Source organism: Limulus polyphemus, unplaced genomic scaffold (genome assembly GCF_000517525.1).
Source record: "Limulus polyphemus unplaced genomic scaffold, Limulus_polyphemus-2.1.2 Scaffold2863, whole genome shotgun sequence".
NCBI lineage: Eukaryota > Metazoa > Arthropoda > Merostomata > Xiphosura > Limulidae > Limulus > Limulus polyphemus.
The window spans coordinates 118,940-143,853 of record NW_013668473.1 but is presented as its reverse complement, the minus strand read 5'-3'; the positions used below and the strand labels follow the sequence as shown (position 1 = coordinate 143,853).

The following is a 24,914-nucleotide window of genomic DNA, read 5'->3' as shown; positions in this document are numbered from 1 at the left end:
TGACGAGGAACCCACTTTGAGACTAATAATGCTTGGAGACGACTTGAATGGGTAATGAAGAAAAACTTATATTAAAGTTTTTCTTCATTACCCATTCAAGCCGTTCCCAAGCATTATAATTCGTAGTGAATTCTTACAGAAAGTTTAATGTTTCATCTCAAATTGAAGTTTGTTTATTATTAATGATGCAAACCTCTGTGATTTACATCACAGCAAGTAAACTTATTGAAATATATTATTTTGATAGTTATTTAAAAAAAGAGTTTCATGTGCACAACTTCTACTCATAAATGAGTTCTTTCATTGTACAGTTTGATACTTTATAACAGTAAGAGATTGATGTGCTTTAAATATTGTAATTAATAAAGTTTCAATGATAGCTTGACTTTGTCAATGTCATTAATCATTTTTAAAATTACTGTATCCTCTTCTCCCATATACTTCTCTCTCTCTCTCTCTGTTAACAAATAAAATGTGTTCATTGAGGTGGCGACTTTTTATGCTTGCACTCAAGAGGAGCTCATTAACTTTATCTACTCGTGGACATATAATTCTGACTTGTCACACTTATAGTTTTTTTATAATCATTAAATAAAAATATATATAATTAGCTGTGCCACAACATATGCTTATAATGATGCTTGTATATTTTTAGTTGCGATTGATTTTATTTAAAACAATAAAACAGACAAGTTGATGGTGTTAAAACAATGAATATTGGTCCTATGTTGCTTTCATATCGATGTATACCATAAACAAAAGCATAGTTACAACTTATCGCCAATGAGTTCGTGAAATGATGAAACCGTTATGTGACACCAGAAGGGGCATCGTAAGAAATTTAAGAAGGTGACATTTTCAAATTTGTGATGTTTGATTGCTCATTGACAGTTGAACTACTTTATTGTAATCTTTAAGTATTATACAAAAAGTTTTGTGTGTTTTTGTTGAATTTGATTAAGCTATAACGCTGAACGCAATGTGTCTTGCAGTATTAATATCTCGTTAATTTTTAAATAGTAACCTCAAGCAAAATTCATTATGACTTTCATGCAATGATTTAAATTCCAAAGTATATTTAATTTTAAAATGAAAATGTTTAACTCTAGAATTACCAATGGGGTCTATGTTATGAAGTTAGTTATAAGGTAACATCGGTTGAAGTTGAGAGAAAGTGAGAAACCAGCCAGCCTTTGGACAGTCTCTAAGACATTAGAAAATGTTTGAAGTGAACGGCTGCCTTTTCGAGTTCGGTATGGGGACTACAAGACCTATTATGGTCATGAAACGTTATAATCCAGTATATGGGGTACAAGTGCAAAGTCAGAAAGACGGGTACCGGTTTGGTGTGGGTTTGAGAAAGGAATATAAAGACAGGAGTTCAACGAAAAAAATATAAAAAATAGAAGAAAAGCCCAGGAGATGTGAGAGAGAACGAATGTAAAATAGAGGCGAAAGTAAAAAGTAATATACTGCCAGTAAGAAGGAAACCCATTTCTAAAACTATGCCAGTAGTAAAAAGCAGTTTGCTATGCTCACATTGATGTGAGAAAATTCCTCATAGGAATAAGTACAACCTAAATAAAACTGATGGACATAAGAAGGGAAACGAAGTGGGAAAATATCACTATCGTAACAACAAATATCAGTCGACTTTTTAAACCCATTTTTTTCTGAACTATTTATGCACTAAATTGTTTGTTGGTTTATAGTCGTCCCTAATAACATATCTGATGAGCCCTGGTATTGGACGATAGGTCTCGTCAGCAGTGGATATGGTATTTGCAGTGTAATTTAAATATTATAATATTCTTCATTTCTTTAACTCATTGGTTATTAGAACATAACAGTCACACACACATACACAAATTAAAAGCGCCGCCAACATTGCGGTTTATTCTACTAATATCTGCTGTACTTTACACAAAAAATAAGTGAATTCACTCATTTTTATTGTTATTTTCTAACAGACAAAAAAATTACTCTGTATGATGCACTAATTGACCCTACCGGTAGTGAACAGTGTATAAGCAAGTCTTTAATTTGAAGTTTATAATTTTAATTTTAGAATATATTTGGTTATTATTATGTTTGTTTTTTTGACATTTCATGAACGAGATCACGTTAACACGAGTTTCAAAATTGATTTCGAATATTTCTTTCAATTTCTTGTGTATTGATTTTTTTTTTTTTTTTTACACAGTAAACGAGCTGTAATGAGATGAACACTTAGGTCGACACACTTAAGCGATAAAGGGGATCTACTTTCTAATTTGCACCTCAAAAATTTATTAATTGTTAAATATTCTTATGGACTTCTAATACAACAAATATCCAACATGTTCATCCTTTTCTCAGCCATCACCTCAGTGGGTCGGCGGTTAGTTTATGGACTTACAATGGTAAAATCTGGAGCTTGATTCCTTTTGTACAGAATGCGGGTAGCTTATTGTGCAGCTTTGCGTTAAAACAAGTACTTTTCTCAGCTATCTGATCAAAACTGTTTCTGTGGGAACTGAGAACAAGCTCACATTTCTTACGTAACTACGTAAATATGCAACCACTCTATGACATACTACTAAACAGATTATTCATTTACTTCCGGAAAAAACTCACGTAAAAATTAATTATTACGATCACTTGTTCGCTATATCATACATGATGAACATGAACCTAAATATGTACTATAAGTATAGTAATCAGCCACCTACTGCCAGACTTACTTAACATATCACATATGCATGTTATGTATTAGAAAGAATATTTATGCCAATACATACTAAAAGTATTACAAAATGAATAAACACTGGATTATATGGGACTGTTTGTGATATGTGGGACTGATAACACCAAATGCTAAACGTTGAACATAAATGGTCATGGCCCTGATAGTGGTTTTGTAATCATGTTAGTGACATTACATAAAAGCAACTCTCGCATATGGAATGTAAGCGTTTAACAGTGCTAGTAAAATACCAGTGCAGATGTGAGGAAGAGGTGGAAGCAGCAAACCTGACCCTCATATACCGAAAAGGATATAGTTCCCAATAAAGAAAGTTCGCTATCAGTGATCAATGCAACGGGTATATAATCAGTTCCAGGTTTTTATTATTGCAATAGAATAATCTCACTTGCCATATATTTATAGATCTCAGTGAAAAAGTTAAGAAGAAGATTTTTGTAAAATTGCGTCTTTTACGTACACGTATAATTTGTAACAGTCAATACTAGATATTTGTTGATCGTGTTTGAGAAAAATATGATATTCTTTACTGAAAATAAACTACCTATTTGGTAAGTTTTTAATTACTTTAAGATCTTTATTGGTTGGAAGTAAGGAACTTCGATGAGATGAGTGTACATTTGACACTTGGCAATAGCAATAGCTTTTATAGTGCGCTGATCTTAGTCAGTATAATTTAAAGTCAGTAACCTCGTGGTTGACAATATGTTCTGCCTCACGTAGCCGTTTGTTGACTGACTACGATGTTTGTTGACCGTGTGTAGAAAGAATACTTAATCAGAAATGAGACATGAGAATTTGTTTTTGTTGAATCCATGGTTAACTAATAACTTTAGATTATCACAGCCCAATAATAGTTCATTCAAAATACTCACGTGCAAGGTAGTTCTTTAAAACGAATACATGACGTTTAACTACATAGTGGGAATGATGTTTATAGAACTTCGTAGTTTGAAGCTTTACATTAATGAATAACTTCGTTTTCTGCAAGCCTTGAAAATTAAATCATCTTCGCCCGTTAGATGTCAGCAGTTCCGATTGCGCGAAAAGAAGGAAATTTAAAATTATATTTGACAGTGTAATCATGTTATATATCCTGTTACGACGGCGGAAGTAACGCGACGCTGGGAGCATGCGCCCTGGAGTTTCTAGAAGGATTATGGCTTATCGGGGAACCTCGCGAATGTCCCAGTGTTTGCTAGACGCCCTCTTTTTTAGTATATAAGCCAGCGATAGATAGATTGAAGATAGAGATAATTGAGTTAAGCGAGCAGTAGGCACCGTAAGTAAAGTGTGTGTGAATCACTGTGGTTTATAGCGTGTGTTATAAAGGTTGTTAAGTTTAAAGTGACTGTGGAAATTAAGTATTTTACAAAGTTTGTAATGAGAAAGAATAAACTAGTTTTAATTATGAAAGGACTTGTATCGCTAAAGTCACTCAGAAATAATTTATACCGGAAATTAACAAACAAGCAGATACCCAACAATACATATAATCAAAACAGTTTTCTACATGTGGATACAAATATTAAAACATAATATTATATTTTTAACTCTTTTCTTGACCTGGCATGACCTGGTGGTTAGGATGCTCGGCTTGCGAATTCACCTCACCAAACATGCTCACCCTTTCAGCCGTAGCAGCGTTATTATGTGCAGTCAATCTCACTATTCGTTTGTAAAAGAGTAGCCTAAGAGCTATCGGTGGGTGGTGTTGACTAGAGGCTTCCCCACTAGTCTATAATTATTAACTTGGGATGGTTAGTGCAGATAGCCTTCCTATAGTTTTGTGCAGAATTCAAAACCAAAACAAATCTTCTGTTTATTATCTTCTTGTATATTATTTCCTGACTTCTTATGACATGGTTAAAATTCTACCGTTCTTGTGACTTCAGAGGTCACTCCTCAAGAAGTAATTTTAAAGAGAACTTTATTGCTCCTTTTGTGATTCCAAGGAATATTTGTAACTGTTGAACAATTAAAAGTTATATAGTTATGAATGTTTGGGATCCACCCCATGTGGTCTATATTTACCATATGTAACATCTCTTCCATTTTTCTTGCAGTTGTAGAAAATGCAATCCTTCATCATAATACATATTATTTGAAAGCTCTAGGAATTCGTTTCTTGAATTCAAACGACCTACCTTAAGACACCCACCATGACTATGGTACTTGAATGCCTTTTCTTCCTTAATTTCAACCAGGGGATACCAATAAAACTTTGTTATTAACTTGTCAGCCAAAATTTATCAAAATGGGATTCCATAGGTACCAGTTTCTGTATTCTGAATTACCAGGTTAAAAAAAATAAGAAGATGATTTAAAAAAAATAGTTATTATATGCAATCCTAGTTATCAGAAAATTGGATTACATTATGTGAACAACTTTCCTACCCTGTTTAAACTTAGTTTAAATATAAAGTATTTCTAGATGCAATAGTGCATGTAGAGTATATTTTATGGGAAAAAATGTCTTGTATCTGGGTCATTACAGCTTATTAAAATTTGAGAATAATTTTAAAATGAATTAAACTAGATACTTATACTTAACAAAAAACAATCTTATCAACATTTTAATAAATTTTAATATATGTGACTGTTTGACTCTCATTTCTTACAAGAGTATTAGCCATATCATTCCAACACACTTGTCTACTTGTAAACAGAAACATAAACAAATTGTTCTTTTCAGATTTATCAAAAAACAGGTTTGGCGAACTTCCACTTGAAGTGTGCGAGTTCTTTCTGTTAGAAAGGCTGAACTGTTACCACAATATGATTCGATCTCTTCCTGACTCGATAATAACTTTGCATTCATTAACACATTTAAATCTCAGGTTTGTGTGGTTCATTTTTGAATATTTAACTTTATAATTAGCTTTTGAACAGAAGCAGATTATGGTGTAGATTAAGTACAGTTTATGTCAGCTGTTAAGTTAAAATTTAAACTGTTTAACGTTTTGTTTTCAGAACTTTTTTTATCTTATTAATGTAATTGTTTTGTTATTTGAATTGATTTGTTTTGGTCTTAAGCTGAATCAAAATCTAGAACACCTTAAAATTCTGTCAATCCACTCTTGTCATTTCATTCTGTATTTTATTTCCCTCATGTAATTCAAAAGTAACAGTTATTTCTCCTTAGTTTGTGAACTAATAATAGTTCTTGGCAAGAATACAGAAACTAATTTTGTCTGCACATGCATTTTTCTTGAGGTAAAAAATATCTTTTTAAATTCTTTGAACATTCTTTTAGCTTAGAAAATGAAAGATAAAATTAAGATATAGTGTTAAAAAGCTTGACTTTTATTAGGGACAGAGTTTTTCTATTGCCAATTGCCAGATGCTAAAATATTCTGAATACCTGTTGATTATTGTGATGGAAACTTGAACTTTGAAGAACTATTGTTTTGCTTAAAGTTCTTTTTGTAATAGCTCTGGTTACTATATGTCAGAAATATATAAATCTTGTTTATTTCTACAGTCGTAACCAACTTTCAACCATTCCGCCAGCACTTTGCCAACTTCCATTAGAGCTTTTAGATGTTAGCAACAACAAACTTGTGTCTCTTCCTGAAGAGATAGGCCACATGCAGTGTTTAATAGATCTGGTAGGTTGTAAGTTCTACTTAAATGAGTTGTGCTTTATACTTAGCAGAAAATAATCTATTTTTGTATCATATGTTGTATTAAGGTGTTCTTGTTGTTTTTACTATCCCACCTGTTCTAGTGATTTATTTGTGTATAACTGTATAAATAGGATATTGATATGGGTAACGGAAATTGAAAGGTCTTGAAACAAAATATATGTAAGTGGAGAACTTTGAGTGTTGCTAATCTTAGATTATAATGTTACTGTTAAGATATGTAATAACAATAGTGATAAACTCCTTGTTAAATGTGGTGTGCCTTGAGTGTATCCAAATTTAGGTGGTTATAGAACCAAAGTCAAGATGATTTTTTCATAATTATTATGTTGTTTAGGGTTGATTTTGTATTTTTTTTTAAACTTCTTTTAGGTTTTGGTGAAATATTCTTGTAATAATCGAAAAGAATTGTGAAAAAGAATTTATTGAGTGATTGTAAACAACATACTTTTCTTGAATAGCTCAACAAAAGGAAAGAGAAACATTGTATTATATTACTTAAAAACTATCAAATTATAAACAGTTATTGCAATAGCTCGTTTAATATTGTTTAACAAATTGTAAATTTAATTAACTTCTGATTCAAAGCTGTGATGGAGAGAAGTACAATGTAATTTTTTTTTATTATTGAATGTTCTTTCGTACGTAATATGTGAACTAGTTACTGTCAGAAGACTAATTTGTGTTAATTACATTATAAGTAAATCTTTAGTATGATGTGTTGCAAAATATCATAATTTTTTAAGGCAATTCTTCTGGTATCATAAAAAAAAAAGACAAACAATGTAGTCTGATAGTTTATGCTTAAAACACTTCAGTCTGCCTTGAAAACTACTTTTGAAAAGATTATTACCTATTTCTTTAAAAAGGTATGAACTTTTTCCAAAATAAAATAAGATGTTTAATGAATATGCCAACTTGTATAATGACAGTGTATTGCTAATTTCAAATGTAGGATGTGAGCTGTAATGAAATAACCATCCTTCCACCTCAGATAGGAGATCTACAGTCTTTAAGGTCATTTAACATAAGGAGAAACCTTCTAGTTGAATTACCACCTGGTGAGAACTTGTGTTTTTATGAAATATTTTAATTTTTGTTGTTATTGTTGTGCTACTAATAAAATGCAACTTTGTTGTGGGAGACAGATATTATTTTAAAACAAATTTGGTTGTTTCATATATTTTGAAATAACTGTCACTAATTCTTGGTTTTCTTAAATGCAGAATTTTGTGAACTTCACCTAGTCAAGTTAGATATATCTGGTAACAGAATATCCTCACTGCCCACTGCACTTCGGCAGATGAAAATGCTGCAGAAACTTGTTTTATATCATAATCCTTTGACTTCTCCTCCATCATATGTAAGTTATCTCATTTTTGTTCTTAATGTATAGCTCTTTGTATAACTGACTGTGCATGGGGTTGTCTATTGTGTCGAATCCATATTGGAGAAGGAATGTTGATTATAGTTCTGAATTTACTACATGTATCTACATGAGATGTGGCAAGCTTTGAATAAAGTGAAAAAGTCTGTTGTACACAAAAAATCAGATGTGCTACAAAAGTATTCATACTAAAGATGTGTCTGTGAATTGACGATGTCAGTCTGGAGTGCAAGGTGATGTTCACGTGAAGAATAAAAATACTGTTGTCCATCTTACAGTTTGCATATTGCATTTGCATAATCTTGAATCTCTGAAATGTATATCTACAGTTTTTTAATTATCCCTATATACTGTATTTACCCTCCTCTACCATGAACTGTCACTAAATGTAGGATAAAATGAATAGTTAATGATTTTGACATCAAATGTATAATATCATGTTTAATGACATGCACACTTTGATTCCCACCCATTCACAAAGAGATAATTGAGAGTTCAATTCCAATTTCAGAGGCATAAGTTATTTAAAAAATAATTTATGACTAAAATGTGCAATAAGATATACAGTTTACATTTCTTACTGATTGTCATAACTGGTCAGTTTTGACTGGGTAAAGTAATTACTTTAACTTGTTAGCACTGTTTTGTGGAAAGGGATTGATATGGGATTCTACAGAAGACATATTGATTGTGAAGTTGTCTAAAAAGTAAAGGGGATAATACATAAATTCTACAATAGATGTGTTGATTTTAAAGTTATCTAAAAGATAAAGGGATTGGTGTGTGGATTCCACAATAGACATGTGTTGATTTTAAAGTTATCTAAAAGATAAAGGGATTGATGTGTGGATTCTACAATAGACATGTGTTGATTTTAAAGTTATCTAAAAGATAAAGGGATTGATGTGTGGATTCTACAATAGACATGTGTTGATTTTAAAGTTATCTAAAAGATAAAGGGATTGATGTGTGGATTCTACAATAGACATGTGTTGATTTTGAAGTTGTGTAAAAGATAAAGGGATTGATGTGTGGATTCTACAATAGACATGTGTTGATTTTGAAGTTGTGTAAAAGGTAAAGGGATTGTGTCAGAATTAAAAATATGATTCTTTTAGCCAATTGTCAAAATAAACAAGTCATACTTATATTTCTTAATAGGATTCTTCTACAATAGGTGTCAATGACTTGTTGCCGATAAATTCAATGATAAATGAACAGCATGCATTTCACTTGTTTTCAAAATAATATATATATTTGGAACAAGTTAAATGTTTGTACAACAAATTATTCAAACTATAGAGATTATAGGCATATCATAAAAACTATATTTTTATATAGTTCTCATCTTCTTGTCAAAAGTCTACTTAAGCCTATTTAATTACTCTAGGATTTCAGTTGACAAGTTGAACTATCTTCTCTATTACTATCGCACTAGTATTCTGTGTGTGATTCACTTACAATTGTGGCTTGAGTTACCATAATCGTTTGGTCTTCTTTCTTCCAAATATCCTCTATTCCTTTTGTCAAAGAACCACACTTTTATGGAATAATTGTTCTTCTTATTGCCTTTTATACTGTTAGTCTTACTCTAATTTATTAAATTTTTTGGCCTATGTCAATTGTAAGGCTTATCACTTCTACAATAGTTAACTTCATGCCAAACTTTTCCTTGCCTGTAACTTTACTCTCTTCTGCTATGTCTGTCTGCTGTTTCCTCTCATCTCACACTGTTTATATGTTTATCACTTAATAGTCTGTCTGTCTCCTAGAATTCTTTATTCTCGACGTCAGTGTATTTTGAATTTGTGTAAAAGGTAAAGGGACTGATATGTGGGTTTTAAAATAGGTTTGTGTTGATTTTGAAGTTGTCTAAAAGGTAAAGGGACTGATATGTGGGTTCTAAAATAGGTGTGTGTTGATTTTGAAGTTGTCTAAAAGGTAAAGGGACTGATATGTGGGTTCTAAAATAGGTGTGTGTTGATTTTGAAGTTGTCTAAAAGGTAAAGGGACTGATATGTGGGTTCTAAAATAGTTTTGTGTTGATTTTGAAGTTGTCTAAAAGGTAAAGGGACTGATATGTGGGTTCTAAAATAGTTTTGTGTTGATTTTGAAGTTGTGTAAAAGGTAAAGAGATTGATACATGGATTTTACAGTAGACGTGTTGATTTTGAAGTTGTCTAAAAGGTGATCTAAAGTTGTTCACTAGTTACTTAAAAATTTAGTTATCTGTAACATTTATTTAAAAAATATGGTAAAGATGACTTGCTGAACATATATATGTTAATAGATTTATTTACACAAACAGAAAAAAAGGTAATAATGTTTTGGGTCACATAAGTTTTTGGTTATGTGTGTGTGTTTATTAGTGTGACTTTTTCATATACAGTTTTTTGACTATTGTTACAGTTGTGTGCAAGGGGAAAAATACATATATTTAAGTACCTAGAAATACAGTTCATCCGGGAAGATAAGAAACAGGGACTGCTGTTAAATTCTGAATTCCACCATTCATGTAGGAAACCTACACTCTTGTAAGTAATTGTTAGCAAATTTAAAAAATACAGTGTAAGTTTAATTCTGATGATTTTTTATAAGTTGTTACAGATGAAGTGAAGATATCAAAGAAGTAGTGTTTCTCTAAACTTGTTTTAAAAAAAAATTATTATTATTCATAGATTCTCAAGACTCCCTTTGCATGTGGTACAAAATAACCATTTTCAAGTTATTAATACTGCAGTGTCACTGTTACATATTCAGTTTATTAATATTAGATCTTGATAGTTAACACAATACTGAAGATTTTGTTTCATATTTATATGTAGTTGGAAATATTGTTACTTTGTATAGAATACAGACCAAAGCTAGAGACAGTTTGTAATAACTGTTTTTTTATTACTTTCTAGAGAAACTAAATGAGTTATCATAGATAAAGAACACCAGTAATAAGTGTTGAGTTCAACAAGAAAAGACTGATTTTGCTACACAAACCTTAAAAAAATGAGAACCATTATTGGTAAAAGACTGTCTCTCCATCTGCATCTGTCTGTGTTATATCCATAAATTGTTTTATTACAATAAAAAAATTATTCACGGTAAATAGTACATCAGATACTATGATTTAGTGAATTTCATCTACTTATACATGTACTCTTAACTGTTCAGCTGTTTTTGCATCTCTTTTAAATCACCAAAACTTCTGTTCAAACTCAGTTACTTAAAGTGAATGATTAGTAAAATGACGACTGGTCAAAGGGATTTGCAGGTGTTGGCTAAAACTGAGAAATATAGGAAAAATAATTTAGCATTAAGCAGTAAAAATTATCACTAATTATTTGCTTATGTAATGGGAAAACCTCAATGATGTATATGTATTGGTTGAAAACAGAGTTTTAAATGTTTTTCTGCAAAATGATGTTTAAAATAATCACAGGGTGACATCTAGCAGTAGAATAATGTATGAAGTTCAGGATATGCATTGATTTAGAATCAACAATAAAATAGCTTGAATATAGTTACAAGAAAAGAGGTCAGCATGAAAAGTTGCATGTCAAGTGCTTAACTTTTGTGTAAATCACAAAAGTTGGACAATGTGATGTGTTAGAAAACAAAAGATTGAGGTTTTTCAGAAACTGTAGGAGAGTTTTTGTATAGATTACTCAAGGGTGTGTAAGCAGAGTGGTAAAATATGGGTAATGGGTTTATGATGATGTGCAGGAATGGAAGATATTGTCGACAATGATTTCAAATGTACTGTCTTGCTAATTAAAAGGTAATTGAAAAAGAAAGACAGACCTGCTGATATAAAACATTATGAAATAACCAACCTAAATTCTCAATGCTAATCCAGTTGGAAATTATACCACTACTTAAAAAGTAATGCAACAAATAAGAATGAAACTAATCTATACCAGCTTTGAAAAACTGTTTTGCAAAAATGGAAGGAAATACTGGTTAGTAATGTCAAAAAACTGATAATAGCCATGTATGATTGACGTGCTAAGGGTTAGTTGCACTGTAAAAAATGATATTTCAAGTATTTTGTGGCTCTTGGAATTTCTTCCTCCATCATCAATCATGCTCAGTCTGATAGTCATGATTTTTCACAATTACCTGACACTAGAATTTCCATTGTAATTAGTTTAGGATGTAAGTAAGTTGAGGTCAGCTTTTATTTCATACATCTTGATAGATTTTACTTAGACCCTCCATTGTACATATCAGCTTCCAAATACACATTTAATTAAAACCTAGGTATTAAAGTCCATTGGAGAGCTGCATCAGGGTAATTGATGAGTATGTGGTTAATTGGGTGTTGATGTGATTCAAGTTTCCTTAGCCAGTAGCTAATAATTTTGAGGTGTGATTAAATGTTTGTGAGCCTACATAAGCTTCAAGTTCTTATTCATTATTTTTTTAATGGTACCATGATATATTCCAAGTTCATTGTAATGGCTTTTTGGGTTAGAGCATTCTGTTTCATATCCATAGCCTTCATTTTACAGCTGAGGGCGTTGCTCCTGCTTGGTTTGGGGTGTGGTTTTTGAGACTATTGTTTTTTTGCTTTTCTAAATGTTCTACTATGTGAGTTTCTCACTTCAGTGGAAAACAATGAAGACTCCTTCTTTGAAATGTTGTGCCTTATTACTCTACATCATTTAACAGATTCACTTTATGAATATCCTTTCTTGGAAATGGCTGTGACAAAACACTCCAGCCGTAAGTTAACTAAAGCAACAGTACATTGTTGAATTAGTAGGAGTTCATTATAAATTAAACATATAGGTGCTAAACGTGTCTATGGTATCACAGCGTGCATCTGAGATGACATGGCACTATATTATAATATACAATTTTGTTTTTATAAAGTGCATTGATAATTTACAGTCTTATTGTTAAGATGGCAGGACAATCTACTAATTATTGAATTTTGGAGTTTTTACGTTCTACAACAAATTTATCATAAGAGTATAAGTGTAACATTTAGATCAAATTAAAACTTTTCTTTTGCAACTGTGATGTGTATTCCAGTATTTATTAGAGATATGCGCAGTAAAAGTAGTGTTGTTGGTTCTATTTCACTATTTATACACCCACTCACCCACGTGTGTTTGTATGAACTATATATTTCACAAATACATTACTGAAGTGCTTGTCATATATTTCTAGTTGTTCTCTTTTTAGTTGTTTCATCAGTAGATATTTTATATAAACAGGAATGACTTCCGCTATCAAAATGGTTTAACAGACAATAGAAGGAAGAGATACACTGTTGATTCAGGATACAATACTTCAGATGGAGGGGACAGGCGATGGTCTCAAGAGTTACAAGATGTATGTACAGATCAGTATCTTTGCAAGTATAGTAGAAAACATTTTTACTAAGCAAACAACAATGTGAAATGAATACCTAGATAGTTAGCTTTCAGAATCAAAATTTCTAAAAAAGGGGGAATTTTTTAGGGATTAAGTGACATTTTTTTCTCAACTTGAATTAAATGATTCATTTGTTGCTATTTTTATGCCAAAATAATTTTTCAGTTTTAATATTCAATCTAATCAGGATATATTATTTTAAAAAATATAGAGGTATTTTTTTTTCTTTTTCTGAAACAGTATTTATTGTGAATCATTGCCCTTTTTTGATCTCTGTTAATGATGCCTAACTGTAGTTGGAGAAGTGTATCACCTTGGAACTTTAATTAAGTGAGTCACTAATGATATGATTCCCTAACCAGCCAATGTGCGAGTAGAATGGACATAATCAGTTCTTCATAAGTGATGATATGTATACTATGTGCACCAGCTTTTACCAATTAGTAAACCAAATCACTGTGAAAGAGCAAACTATATCTTTCCATAGTAAATAACTGATTTCAACTAATGACTATCTTGTTTCTTAAGATGTGCTTAGTAATGCCATTGCTTTTCAAATAAAGTAAATGTAGATGTGGTATTGGAATTATATTTCAAGTGAATCAATTAGAGTGATTAAAAAAATTAAAACTATATTTCAAATGAACATGACTGTAAACTGTAAACTTATTATTGACGAAACTGTAAATTTAGTTGAACAGTGATGCAGAAGAGGCCCGTAAGCTGGCTTTACGAGCTGCTGAATTTACCAAAGAACAAAGGCAAGAAAGAGAACGAGGTTTACAACAACGCTTTTCTGGCACTGAATGTCCACCATCTTCTAATGGAAGTACTAGCTTGTCCTCTACACTGTCTGGACTTAGTAGTTTAAGCACTCCTAGTACACTAAGTCCAGGTTCTGAATTCAACTTTGAAGAAGAAATAAACATGGCATGTAGTATAATCCATCTTATTTTGCTCAGCAGCCTATTAATTTCACTAGCAAAAGTTTTACTTTTTCTTACTTCAGTCAAACAACAGGGAATTTTAACCACTATCTGTTGTTTGTAATAAAATTATAATATGTGGTGAATTATTTGACTTTTAATTCTGAGGTTTGTTTTCTTTCCATAGTTATTTATCTTTAAGTTGGTAATAGAGTTGCTTCATCACTGGTAAAGCAGATTGAGTATTGGATTCAAAAGATGTTAATATCTCTACATTTCAAATTGGAAAGGAAACTGTGATTTTGACAGCAAAATAATGAAATGAAAAAATTGCAAAATAATTTTAGTAAGATATACATATTATCATGGAAAGTGTACTGTGTTTTAGTTCCAGGTCATATTTCAAAAGTGTTGTTTAGGTATCATAACTGAAACTTCAGGTTGAAATTTAAAAAACCTATAGGTTTTCATTCTGTTTTTTCAATTGGAAATATTGAGTTTTTGATTATAAGTTGTGAATTGTTAATTCTAGATTTTGTGTTATATATATATTGTAGGCTCTTCAACAGAAATACAGTAAGTCAAGCCAGGAAGAAGAAAAAGACAGAGAAGAAAGGAGAAAGATAGCACAAAAGTTATTAGATCAACACAGAGAAGATATCAGAAAATCACAAGAGTTAAGGTAGGAAGGAGCATCTTATAAAGTGTGTTCTTATTCCATCAACTTATAGATGCAATACTTGGAATCTATTAATCATCTGTTTACTAGCTCAGTCGATATGATTGACCTCGTAACCACCCGCAGCCATGAAACTGTACATAACTTTGAATCTACTAAGTGTATCTTCATAAAATTTGGCAATATTTTCTAATAAAGTATTTTTACTAAAGATTTGTCTGTGAATTTATAAAGCCTTTACTCAGTCAGTGTGAATGAAAGATGATTTTCACATTAAAAATAAAAATACTTGTTTTCATCTTACAGTTTCATATTTCATTTACATAACTTTTAGATCCTCCTAGAGAAATACCAAAGGTTTTGTTTGAGTAAAACTCTATATTTTATCTCTTATTTTCTCTACCCTAACACTAACCATAGTAAAATCATAAAGTGAAAGGAAAAGTAGGAAAATATGAAATACAATTAACTATACTGTTTAATTCTGGAATGACTGCAGATTGTAATAGACAGTTACAAATTATTATTCTAAAAGACTCAGCTTATAACCTTCTCACATCTGCTTTGTTTTAATTTTATGGTTTTATTACTGTACCTTTGGACCCTACTGCATGTGAAAAGCAACAAATCACAGCAGGAACTCATTTAGATGTTTCTGGTAGAGCTTGGGGGTAAATAAACAATTTGGTTAAAGTGGGGCATATGGTGTGAGCTCACCTAATGAATCAATTGAGCATCTGCAATTTAAACTTTATGTAATATAAATCCTTAGAAGTTTCTAATTTTTACAGTTACATTTGTTAAAAAATATACAAACACTAAATGAAAGATATACATAAAAAAACTCCCACAAAATTGAGAAAGTTCGTACACTTGAGTAAATGTTCTTAATAATCCTCATTGATTTTATGAAATTTAAGTATTCAAAAAAGCATCATGTAGCTTTGAAGCATGTATTTAAGAACACAAAAAATGTATCACTCACTTAGAACAGGAACTACTATAATGTATCTAGCTTTAAAAGTAAGCTATAAGTAGATTTAAAAAAATATGTTAGCTACTTGGAGTTGAACAACAACAATCACAGACAAAGAATCTAAGGCCAACTGTTTATGTATGCCCACCAAAAAGAAACAACAAGACATAATATCTCTGTAAACTGTATTCTGTGAGTACTCATCTATTCAACATTCTTATTACTGAATACCGAGTTTAGAAGAAAAAGAAAGATTGTTAGACAAGAAATTCTCGTATCTTATCAAATACAAGATGGTATAGATACAGAAGTGGTATTGTAGTTTGCACTATATGTTAAAAAATTTTGCTTTCTCAAGAGAAATATTTCTGTAAAGTTGAACGTGTCATGTAGAAGTAGACAGTGGTCTTTTCCAACTGGCAGGTCAGGTAATACCTTGAAATTATAACTCCCTTATTTTTCGATGGGAATGGCCAACAGTCACACGAGTAGTGCATGCACCCTTAAAATAATAGCATTATTGTTTCATGTAAATAATGTTATATTTTCTGAGCTTGGGACACTTCTACACTGAAAGCTGTATAACCTCTAGTCTTAAGTGGATAAACTACTTTTGATTGTTTTATATTAATAAATAAAGACTCTTTTTACATTAACTCAATACACATTATGCCCAGTCCCCCCCTATTTTTTACAACTTGGTCAAAATTACAGACTTTCAAACTTCCTTTTAATCTACAGAATTTACTTGATAACTCTTAAGGGAAATAGTGCACCTTAGAAAACCATAGTACACCAAAACTTACTTACTTCCATTCAACATGCATGTGTTCAACTGACACCCATATTGAGCAAGGGATACATAAATATGGTGTGTCTTAGAATTGAAGATACCTGCAAGGCTATCGGTGGTCACTAAGAGCAGTTTTATGTAATGTCTTTTAATTCAATCATGAAAATCATATAACCTTTGTCACCTACTAAAATGGCCCCTGCATTTTTATCTATATCCTCGGGAAACTGATGTGAAAGCTAACATTATTATTTTACATTTCACCACTAAAGGTCCATGTTGTATGTATACAGCAGTGGTATAAGTTTGTCTATATCTTGATTGGCCAAATATGGATAATCTACAGATTTAACAGGACTTCAGATTAACATTTTTGAGAAAACTGTCTGAATTTAGCTATTGTGACTAGTGGTGTATGAATAATTCAATGACTTTGTGTCAAGATTAATAAACTTTAAGTAATAGAACTGCTTTGAAGCTTATAATAACAATTTTAGCTCAACATTATAATTTGTCACTACATTACAGACCTATGTGATATGTAAAAACTTATTATTTATGTTTAATAAAGAAAGAAATTGGTTCTTATGTGTGATGACTGATTGGAGATAATCTCTTAAATAATTGGCATGATGGTAACTATCTTGCCACAGCAACCTAATTTATTGTATTTTGAGCATGTTATAGTGGTTGTTTAATGTAGATATAGTGTATATTGTGTTTAGTCTTTTGCTTTGTTTCTCTGTGGTTAAAAAAATCTAAGGTTATTCTTAAATATACCCATTAGGGTGGTCGTTATTGTCATGTAAAACTTCAGGTTAAAAATTCTAAAGCTCTCACCTCTTAATTTTGTTCCAATATACAAAAAAGACATTAAATATCAAACTTCATTCATTTTGGACCATATTCAGAAGTTGCTTAATGAGGTGGAAGTTCAAGACTGCAGTAGCCTGGTACTATGTGGTATGAAAACATACTTGTTATGTATAATGAATGATTTATTTAAAAGTATATTATGATTTTAGTATGGTTAGTCATCTTTGCATTGTTATTGTTTCCTTTTTGCTGTTAGGAAAGTGTCTTCTAAGAACCTACACAACTTGAAGGAGGAATTGTTTGTTCTTCTTTCATTGTTATGATGGCATTTATAATCCCGAATAAAGTCTACACCCCTTTCAGCACTGTCATTTACCGTGTTGAACTGTCTATAGTGCCTCCCTGTAGTCCTCTCTGAGCTCCCATGTCTCTGGGTCATAATACAGAAATCTAGATTGAATTATGAGGCATCTAAAGAAGTCTGTTGTGTTGTTTGTGACAAAATCTTCAAATGATGTGTCTACAGACTTCCCAATATTCAGCTGGATGCACCTTGGAAGTTCGTCCAAGTTTTCCTTTTCGTTAAGTGCTTTTACCATTCCATGTTTTGTCTCTGTGGATACAGCTGAATCAAAGAATGTCAAACCAATAGTTGTTCCTCATTGAGATACCACATATGTCCAGCACATTTTTGATGGGCAGATTTTGAAAAAGAAGAATCCGCCTTCTTATATTTAGCAAGACATTGTAGGAGGTTAAGATCATTTTAAGAAGTAGAAATGGTATCAGGAACAGTGAACCATGCCATAAGATAGACTTGAAAACAGATGTAGGTGTCATGAAATCCTCTTTTGTCATGGCCAGTGAGCTTACACTGTCCCATAAACATCCATATCTTGAGATTATATAATGCCTTAGCCATCCATCGTGCCTGATGCAGTGTACCAGGTGTTATAAAGCACATTCCATGAGAAGGGATGCCACTGAGACAGGTTATGGCTATTTCAAAAAACTCTCAATAATTGCCCCTAGGTTGGCTAATCTGAAGTTGTCTTGTAGCAAGCTTAATGACATTGTCCTTAACTTCCTCTATGACTTCTGCTACTTCATCATGGTCTGCTGCAGTTTCATAACTGGACTGGTTTACATATTTTCAAGATTGTTGGAATTGATTAATAAATGCAGTATCTGGACAAGAGGAAAGCTCCGTAAAGCCTTTGAAAACATATTTCAGGACAAATGTTGCCTTTCTGTTACTCAACTTGATTCAGTCTACAGCTGCTGCTAAATCGAGAGTGATGATATTTCTTGCCTCTTTTTAGGTGTAGAAGATGATGATCCTCCAAGTGCTCTTTTATCCTCATCACTGTTTTTGGTACTGTATTCACCAACCTCATCATCATTGATGTGGAATAATTCCCAACATCTGACAGTTTTATTCAAGGTCTGGTGTTCCTGTTCTTCAGACTGCTTCCAGTCCATACTTGCCTCACTTCATATCTCAGCCCTTGATTCCTTTAAAGAAAGAACCTTATCAATCTGGCCCATGCATCCACAATGTTCTCTTTTTCCAGATTATTGACAAACTGCTTCATTAGCTCACTGTGTTTCATTTTCCTTTTTTTTTTTAATGTTTCTTTAGCTTTTGCTCATTTTTCAGAAAGCTTCTCCAGTTTGATAATGACATGATGTTTTGGGTGAATTGGAATTTGAACCTTGTTCCAAAAAGCTGCAACCTTCTTGATCACTACCTTTGAGCTTTCACAAACTGTCTTCTTTAATGTTTTGTGATGGTAGAAAAACACACACACAACACTTGCCTATTTAAAGGTAATTTGCTTCCTGTTAGTTCAGTTTCTTCTGACCAAGCAGTATATATACATAGTGAAAAGCCAATACAGTGTGAGCTGAAATGATAAAGAAGAATCTGCTTAAGCACTTATGTACCCTCAAATAAATTCTAGCAAATACTGTCATGTCATATAGAATATTCCAGAAATAAAAAGTGACAGCTGGATTATTTATATATAGAATGTTCTTGAACATTCTGAATAATGTGTAATATTCCATAATAATATGCTAGAACATTTTAGAATATGCAGATATAATGTGAGCTATGAGGTAAAATTTCAACTGCCTTGAGATTCCTGTGAATGTTATTCAATATGGATAAAATTTGGTGTGAATTACTTATTTATATATTAGAACAAAATAAGGGGTGAGAGTGTTGTAAATCAAAAGTTCAAAAATAAAGATCACCCCAAGACACATAAATTGAGCAAAACACATGTAAATGGTAGTATGAACTTTTTTCTTTGTTATTATATCAGTTCTCGTTGAATAAAAGTTGAATAAAAAATTATACAATGGAAGGGATTAGTGAGACAAGTTTGCATTACATATGTAAAGATTTGGTAGAACTAAATCTTGGTTGATTTCAGTGCTGGCGTTCCTATGCTAGGGGCTGGTGATGCTCCTGTCTTGGAGGAAGGGCAAGAACTAATGCAGGCCAACCGACAGAAACCATACTCACACATACAAACATACAAAGAGTACAAAGAGGCCATTAAATTTCAGCGATCTGTTGACAACAACCTGTACAGAAGGTTAGTTTTTACTTTACATGAACAGAAGGATATACATTCTTTCAGCTGATAATGTTTGTTTATTTATTATTTCAAGTTATTCAGTTAATCAACTATCTTAAAATTAAAAAAACACAACTTCATTAAGCAACCAATGGAGATATTCTTCTATCATGATTAACAAGTTCTATCTATCATGATTAACAAGTTTTTGAGCAATTTGCTTTACTTTTGTGGTACATTTTATCTTTAAGAAATAAAAAAGTGTAAAGATTGCCATTAATGTGTGATCCTTTTTTAAAATGTTGGCTGTTGGTATTTTTAATTTTCTTGAAATAATAGTACATAATTATGATATGGCATATTTTAATGTGTAAAACAAAGTCTTTTTTTTTATATATTGGTATCAAATTGGAAGAAAGTTTCTTTCAGATTAAAATATAACATTTGGATAGTGTAGATAAGCACTTAAGTTTGTAACCTTTTTTTGAATAAATGTCACCTTGTGTATTGATAACAAAACACAAAATAATGACACAGGTAGCATTTTAGATGCAAATATAATTGTGCTAAAATATTTTGAGATCTGTAGTGGTTTCTGTGATATTGGATGAGTATAAAAATTTCTTTGAAGTATTTACTGATTTAATTTTTTTTTACTTTAATATATATTATGTTTAACGTAGAGTAAGTGTTTTAGAAATGTAGGTATTTAGTAACTCTGTAATGCTCATTTTGACATAGTATGTAATTCCTTTTATAAAAGATGCACCTATAAAGGATATGATACTGTGTTGTTGAATAGTAAATTCCTATTCACATACAGTGTGATTTTTTTTTTTTACAGTTGTAATGGTAACTCATCACCAGATACTAAAACAGAGATGATACTTAACTATCAGTGTGTTGCTACTGCAACACCAAAGTCCAGCTACTCATGTCCTGTGAGTTGAGTTTGAAATACTTTCTTGATTTGTAAACTCTTGCTAACAACTTGAAATTATCCATGGCTATGTTATAATTATTTTTAGATGAATTGTAATTTGTACCTCGGTCTACAAGAGTTTTTCCAAAATATGGGGTGTTTTTAAGATATTGTGTCATACTAGGATGGAGTTTAAGTACTCAATCTTTCAGTTATCTTAATTCTTATTAAAGTTGAGTGTGCATTTATTTTTAAGTCATGTTGTGATAAGATGAAAACCTCATTTCTTCAGTTCTCAGTATTTTAAAAACTTGAATAAATGATTTTATCATTGGGTCACTTCCTATAGGTATAGAGCATAATTACAAGATAAGCAAACAATAATACTATATATGCTCTGCTATTTGCTCTAAAAGTAGGCCTAATGAGAAACATATACATTAGTAGGTACCCTTGTCAGAAACTTGTAATCCAATTAAAAATGAATGTAAATTAATAACATGCATTTTTAATATATGCATTTAAAACTTTTTACCTTGCCTGCTGTGGTTGATAATTACACTAGCACATACAAAAATGTAAATCTGTGTTTTATGTGTGAAATTGGATTACCAGACCATCTATCTAAACCATTAGTTGATAAGAGTCTGCGTGTACATGTCATCTTACAGCTGGCAAACTGCTGTACCAATTTTCACCAAATTTGTCATGTACTCTTAGGGTTGCCCAGTGAGTGATATGAGGGATTGACATTAGGATATGACATCCCTAAATCACCCATGGGGGATACCTATGTCTTCCTTGTGCATTGTGTCCACTTTTTACTAGCAAACTACTGGACTGATTGTAACCATACCTGGCATCTACTCTTATGATCCAAAAGGGAGTGATATAGGGGTGTTCACATTTAGATCTAACTTGTCTCTGCATTGAATGAGTACATCAGCTTGTGTCCAATAATTGACATTCAGATAATTTATGTTTTATTCTAGATGGAAATAAAAACAATAATTAGATCATTTCTCAAACTACTTTAGCTAAAAGTTCTTGACCATTTTAAGAAATTACCCATAATAGGAATCTGATTGGATCATTAGTTAATTTGGTAGTAACATGACCAATAATCTTAATTGTTAGAATTTGTCAGAAGTTCAATAATTTCCAGGTCATACTTACAGATTATCTTGAATGATAAAATCCTTGCTACTTTCCAGTCTTATTCAAAGGTAAAAGAAGTGAAATGATCCAGGTATTTTGTCGTAGGATGATTAGTGCATATCTAAGTTAGATGGAGCTAACAAAATTACATTTTGTTATCAAATACTAGAATTAGTACACTCTAGATAAAATGGCAGAAAATCTGACAAAATTTCTATATTACCGGTGCTGTAGTCAGACATAAAAAGCATTAAGGTAGATAAAGAAAGCATTATAAGATTTCACGGGCACCTGAAAGTTTTAAAAAAGTATTGTCAGTTAGAGCAATTTTTCCTCTTGAAACAAAGTGTCACTAATTTAACAGCATGAGCTAAAACTGCCACATTGTGCTGCTTAAGTTGAATTACTTTTCATCTTCGCTTGCTAAGTTCAGCCAGTAATAACATGCTGACAGGTAGCAACTTTTGTACTTTTGAGCATGGCTGGGCTCCATTGGCCACCTTTATCTTGTTTGTTTGTTTGTCATGGATTTTGTGCAAAGCTACGTGAGGGCTATCTGTGCTAGCCATCCCTAATTTAGCAGTGTAAGACTAGAGGGAAGGCAGCTAGTCATCACCACCCACCGCTTACTCTTGGGCTACTCTTTTACCAACGAATAGTGGGATTGACCGTCACATTATAATGCCCCCACAGCTGAAAGGGCAAGCATGTTTGGTGTGATGGGGATTCGAACCCGCGACCTGCAGATTACGAGTCGAGCGCCCTAACCACCTGGCCATGCCGGGCTCTCTTTATTTTGTAGTACTAAAGCACATGATATTTTAAACAATAGGCTATACCTATAGGCAAGATTTAGAGTTAAATTTCAACACAATAATGTAAGAGTAAGTGTACAATGTATGTTTATTTAATAATGAATTGTTAATTACCAAATGTGTAGGTGATGTCTCATGGGCAAATAATCTCACCTCTTGATATTACAGTTTTCACATTTTATCTTCTTTAACGGTTTCCTGAATAGGTAAAGAATAAATAAAAAACAGAATGAAGTTTTTATTAGACACAGAGAGCATATCTATTGTTTAGTAAAATCAACCAACTTTAAGCATTTTATTGATCTAAACAACAAGTGCAATACACACACTCCGGTCAGCATTTTCTGTAAGAATCTTTAAAATAGTTCAAGGTCTTTGCTCAATCATGTTGAACAGTTTTCTGAATGGGTAATTGAAAACAACACAATGGGGTTGTTGATAAGCATAAGAAAATGATCTACCAAATAAACCTAATCCATTTTGACAGTGATTGGCATATTCCTTATCTCCTTCTACCAAAACTCCAAATAATTAAAGTAAGTATGAGACCCTATGAGATTGGTAACATCATGTAGAAGGGAGTCACATGACTCAGTCAAACTTTTAAAGCAATGAAAACACCATGTAAGTACATACTTTGTTACAGGAGAAGGTATTAACATATCAACAAAGAAGCGAGGCAGCACTGACCCAGCAGTGTCTCAAAGAAGAAAGGAATAAACGTAAACAAATGCAAAAGGAAGCTGTGCTATCCTATGTTAAGGTGTGTTCAAGTTATATGTTCTGTTAGATACATCAGTAGTTTCCTCCTTGATAATACTAAATGTTTTCAATCTTTACTCTTTACCTGTAGCAAGCATCCGTATTTTTGCTTGCATAATCTTTTATTTTCTCTTACAAAATGGTGAACCTAAAGCCATCAAGAGATTTTTATTCTTGTTAAAATAAGTAAAGGAAAATTATTAAATTAATTCCATTGCTACAGTGTTGTTATTCATGTTTGGAAATGGCTTTAATGGGTAATGAAGAAAACTTTATTATAAATATACAATGTTTTGACAGTATTATGTCATCATCAGGTACAAGTGGCTTATAGAGACAGATGAATATATATACACAGTATGGAACAAAGAGGTCACATGACCAGAGATTGCTCAACAGCTTAGTAAAGTTATCTTGGTACCCCAGGGTGTTGGTTTAGAGCAGGTCTGTTTTGTTCAATTAAGATAGCTTCTTCTATTTTGCGTTTGCTGATGTTTGGTTCTTTGTTTAAAATTAGTGTTTTATATAGATATACTATGGGTTTTGAATTGCAGTGGTGGTAAACATGAAAAGGTTTTTTATTATGTTTGGTGAATCTGGTTTCCAATTTTCTTCCGGTTTCTCTGACGTAGAATTCTGGACAGTTATTGCACTTTTATAAATGACATTGGTATTGTATGATTCTATATAATTTTTGTTTAGTAATGATTTTAGGTAAGGGTGGGGGTTTTTGAGTGAATTTGAAGTCAACGGGAATTTTATGGTTAATGGCAAGTTTTCTCCAAATGTTGATTATTTTTGCACCGATTTCAGGGATGAATGGTAAACTGCAGTGTAATGTTGTGTTGTTGTTTGGTATATTAGTGTCAATTTTTGTTTGTGAGTTGATTTTTCTGGTTTTTGTTCTGATGGTTGTGTGGAAATTTTTCAATAATGGTTAGTGGAAATTTATTGGTGTGAATGAAGGAATGCTTTTTAAAGTTTATTTCTTTATTTATTTCTCCAAACTTTTATTTTCTGAAAAGTGAGTTCCTTGTCATCAAATTTAAGTGTTGTAATTCAGACAGTCAAGTATTTTTCTGTGGTTGTTAGAGAAAATACTTTTGTAAAAACACGTGTGAAGCTAAATCTACTGAGAAATATCTTTAATAGGATCAGAGAAATGAACGAATCAATGTGATATTGATTTATTGTAATACCTTAACATTAACATGAATATTAATATATGTAGTTTAAGAATTGATAACTGTTCTTGAGTATGACTTGTTAGAGCAACCAAGTAAATGCCCATTTGTACAGAGTGAATATTTTTGAGATAATAATCAT

General features: G+C 31.8%; 1 protein-coding gene across 3 annotated transcripts in view; it reads left to right on the top strand.

Annotated features, from left to right (window-relative positions):
- Window positions 1-5,434: 5,434 nt before the first annotated feature.
- LOC106468081 (leucine-rich repeat and calponin homology domain-containing protein 3-like) overlaps window positions 5,435-24,914 on the top strand; it is a 44,960-nt gene continuing 25,480 nt past the window's right edge. For all 3 annotated transcript variants that reach the window (XR_002612550.1, XM_013928480.2, XM_022396385.1), the window contains exons 1-11: window positions 5,435-5,583; window positions 6,228-6,354; window positions 7,346-7,451; window positions 7,617-7,753; window positions 10,187-10,311; window positions 12,994-13,111; window positions 13,847-14,083; window positions 14,637-14,761; window positions 19,785-19,949; window positions 20,776-20,872; window positions 23,473-23,589. Coding sequence is in view for 2 of the 3 variants with exons in the window: in XM_013928480.2 (XP_013783934.2) it covers window positions 5,522-5,583; window positions 6,228-6,354; window positions 7,346-7,451; window positions 7,617-7,753; window positions 10,187-10,311; window positions 12,994-13,111; window positions 13,847-14,083; window positions 14,637-14,761; window positions 19,785-19,949; window positions 20,776-20,872; window positions 23,473-23,589 (1,416 nt within the window). In the remaining variant the exon portion in view is untranslated. The remainder of the gene's footprint in view (window positions 5,584-6,227; window positions 6,355-7,345; window positions 7,452-7,616; window positions 7,754-10,186; window positions 10,312-12,993; window positions 13,112-13,846; window positions 14,084-14,636; window positions 14,762-19,784; window positions 19,950-20,775; window positions 20,873-23,472; window positions 23,590-24,914) is intronic.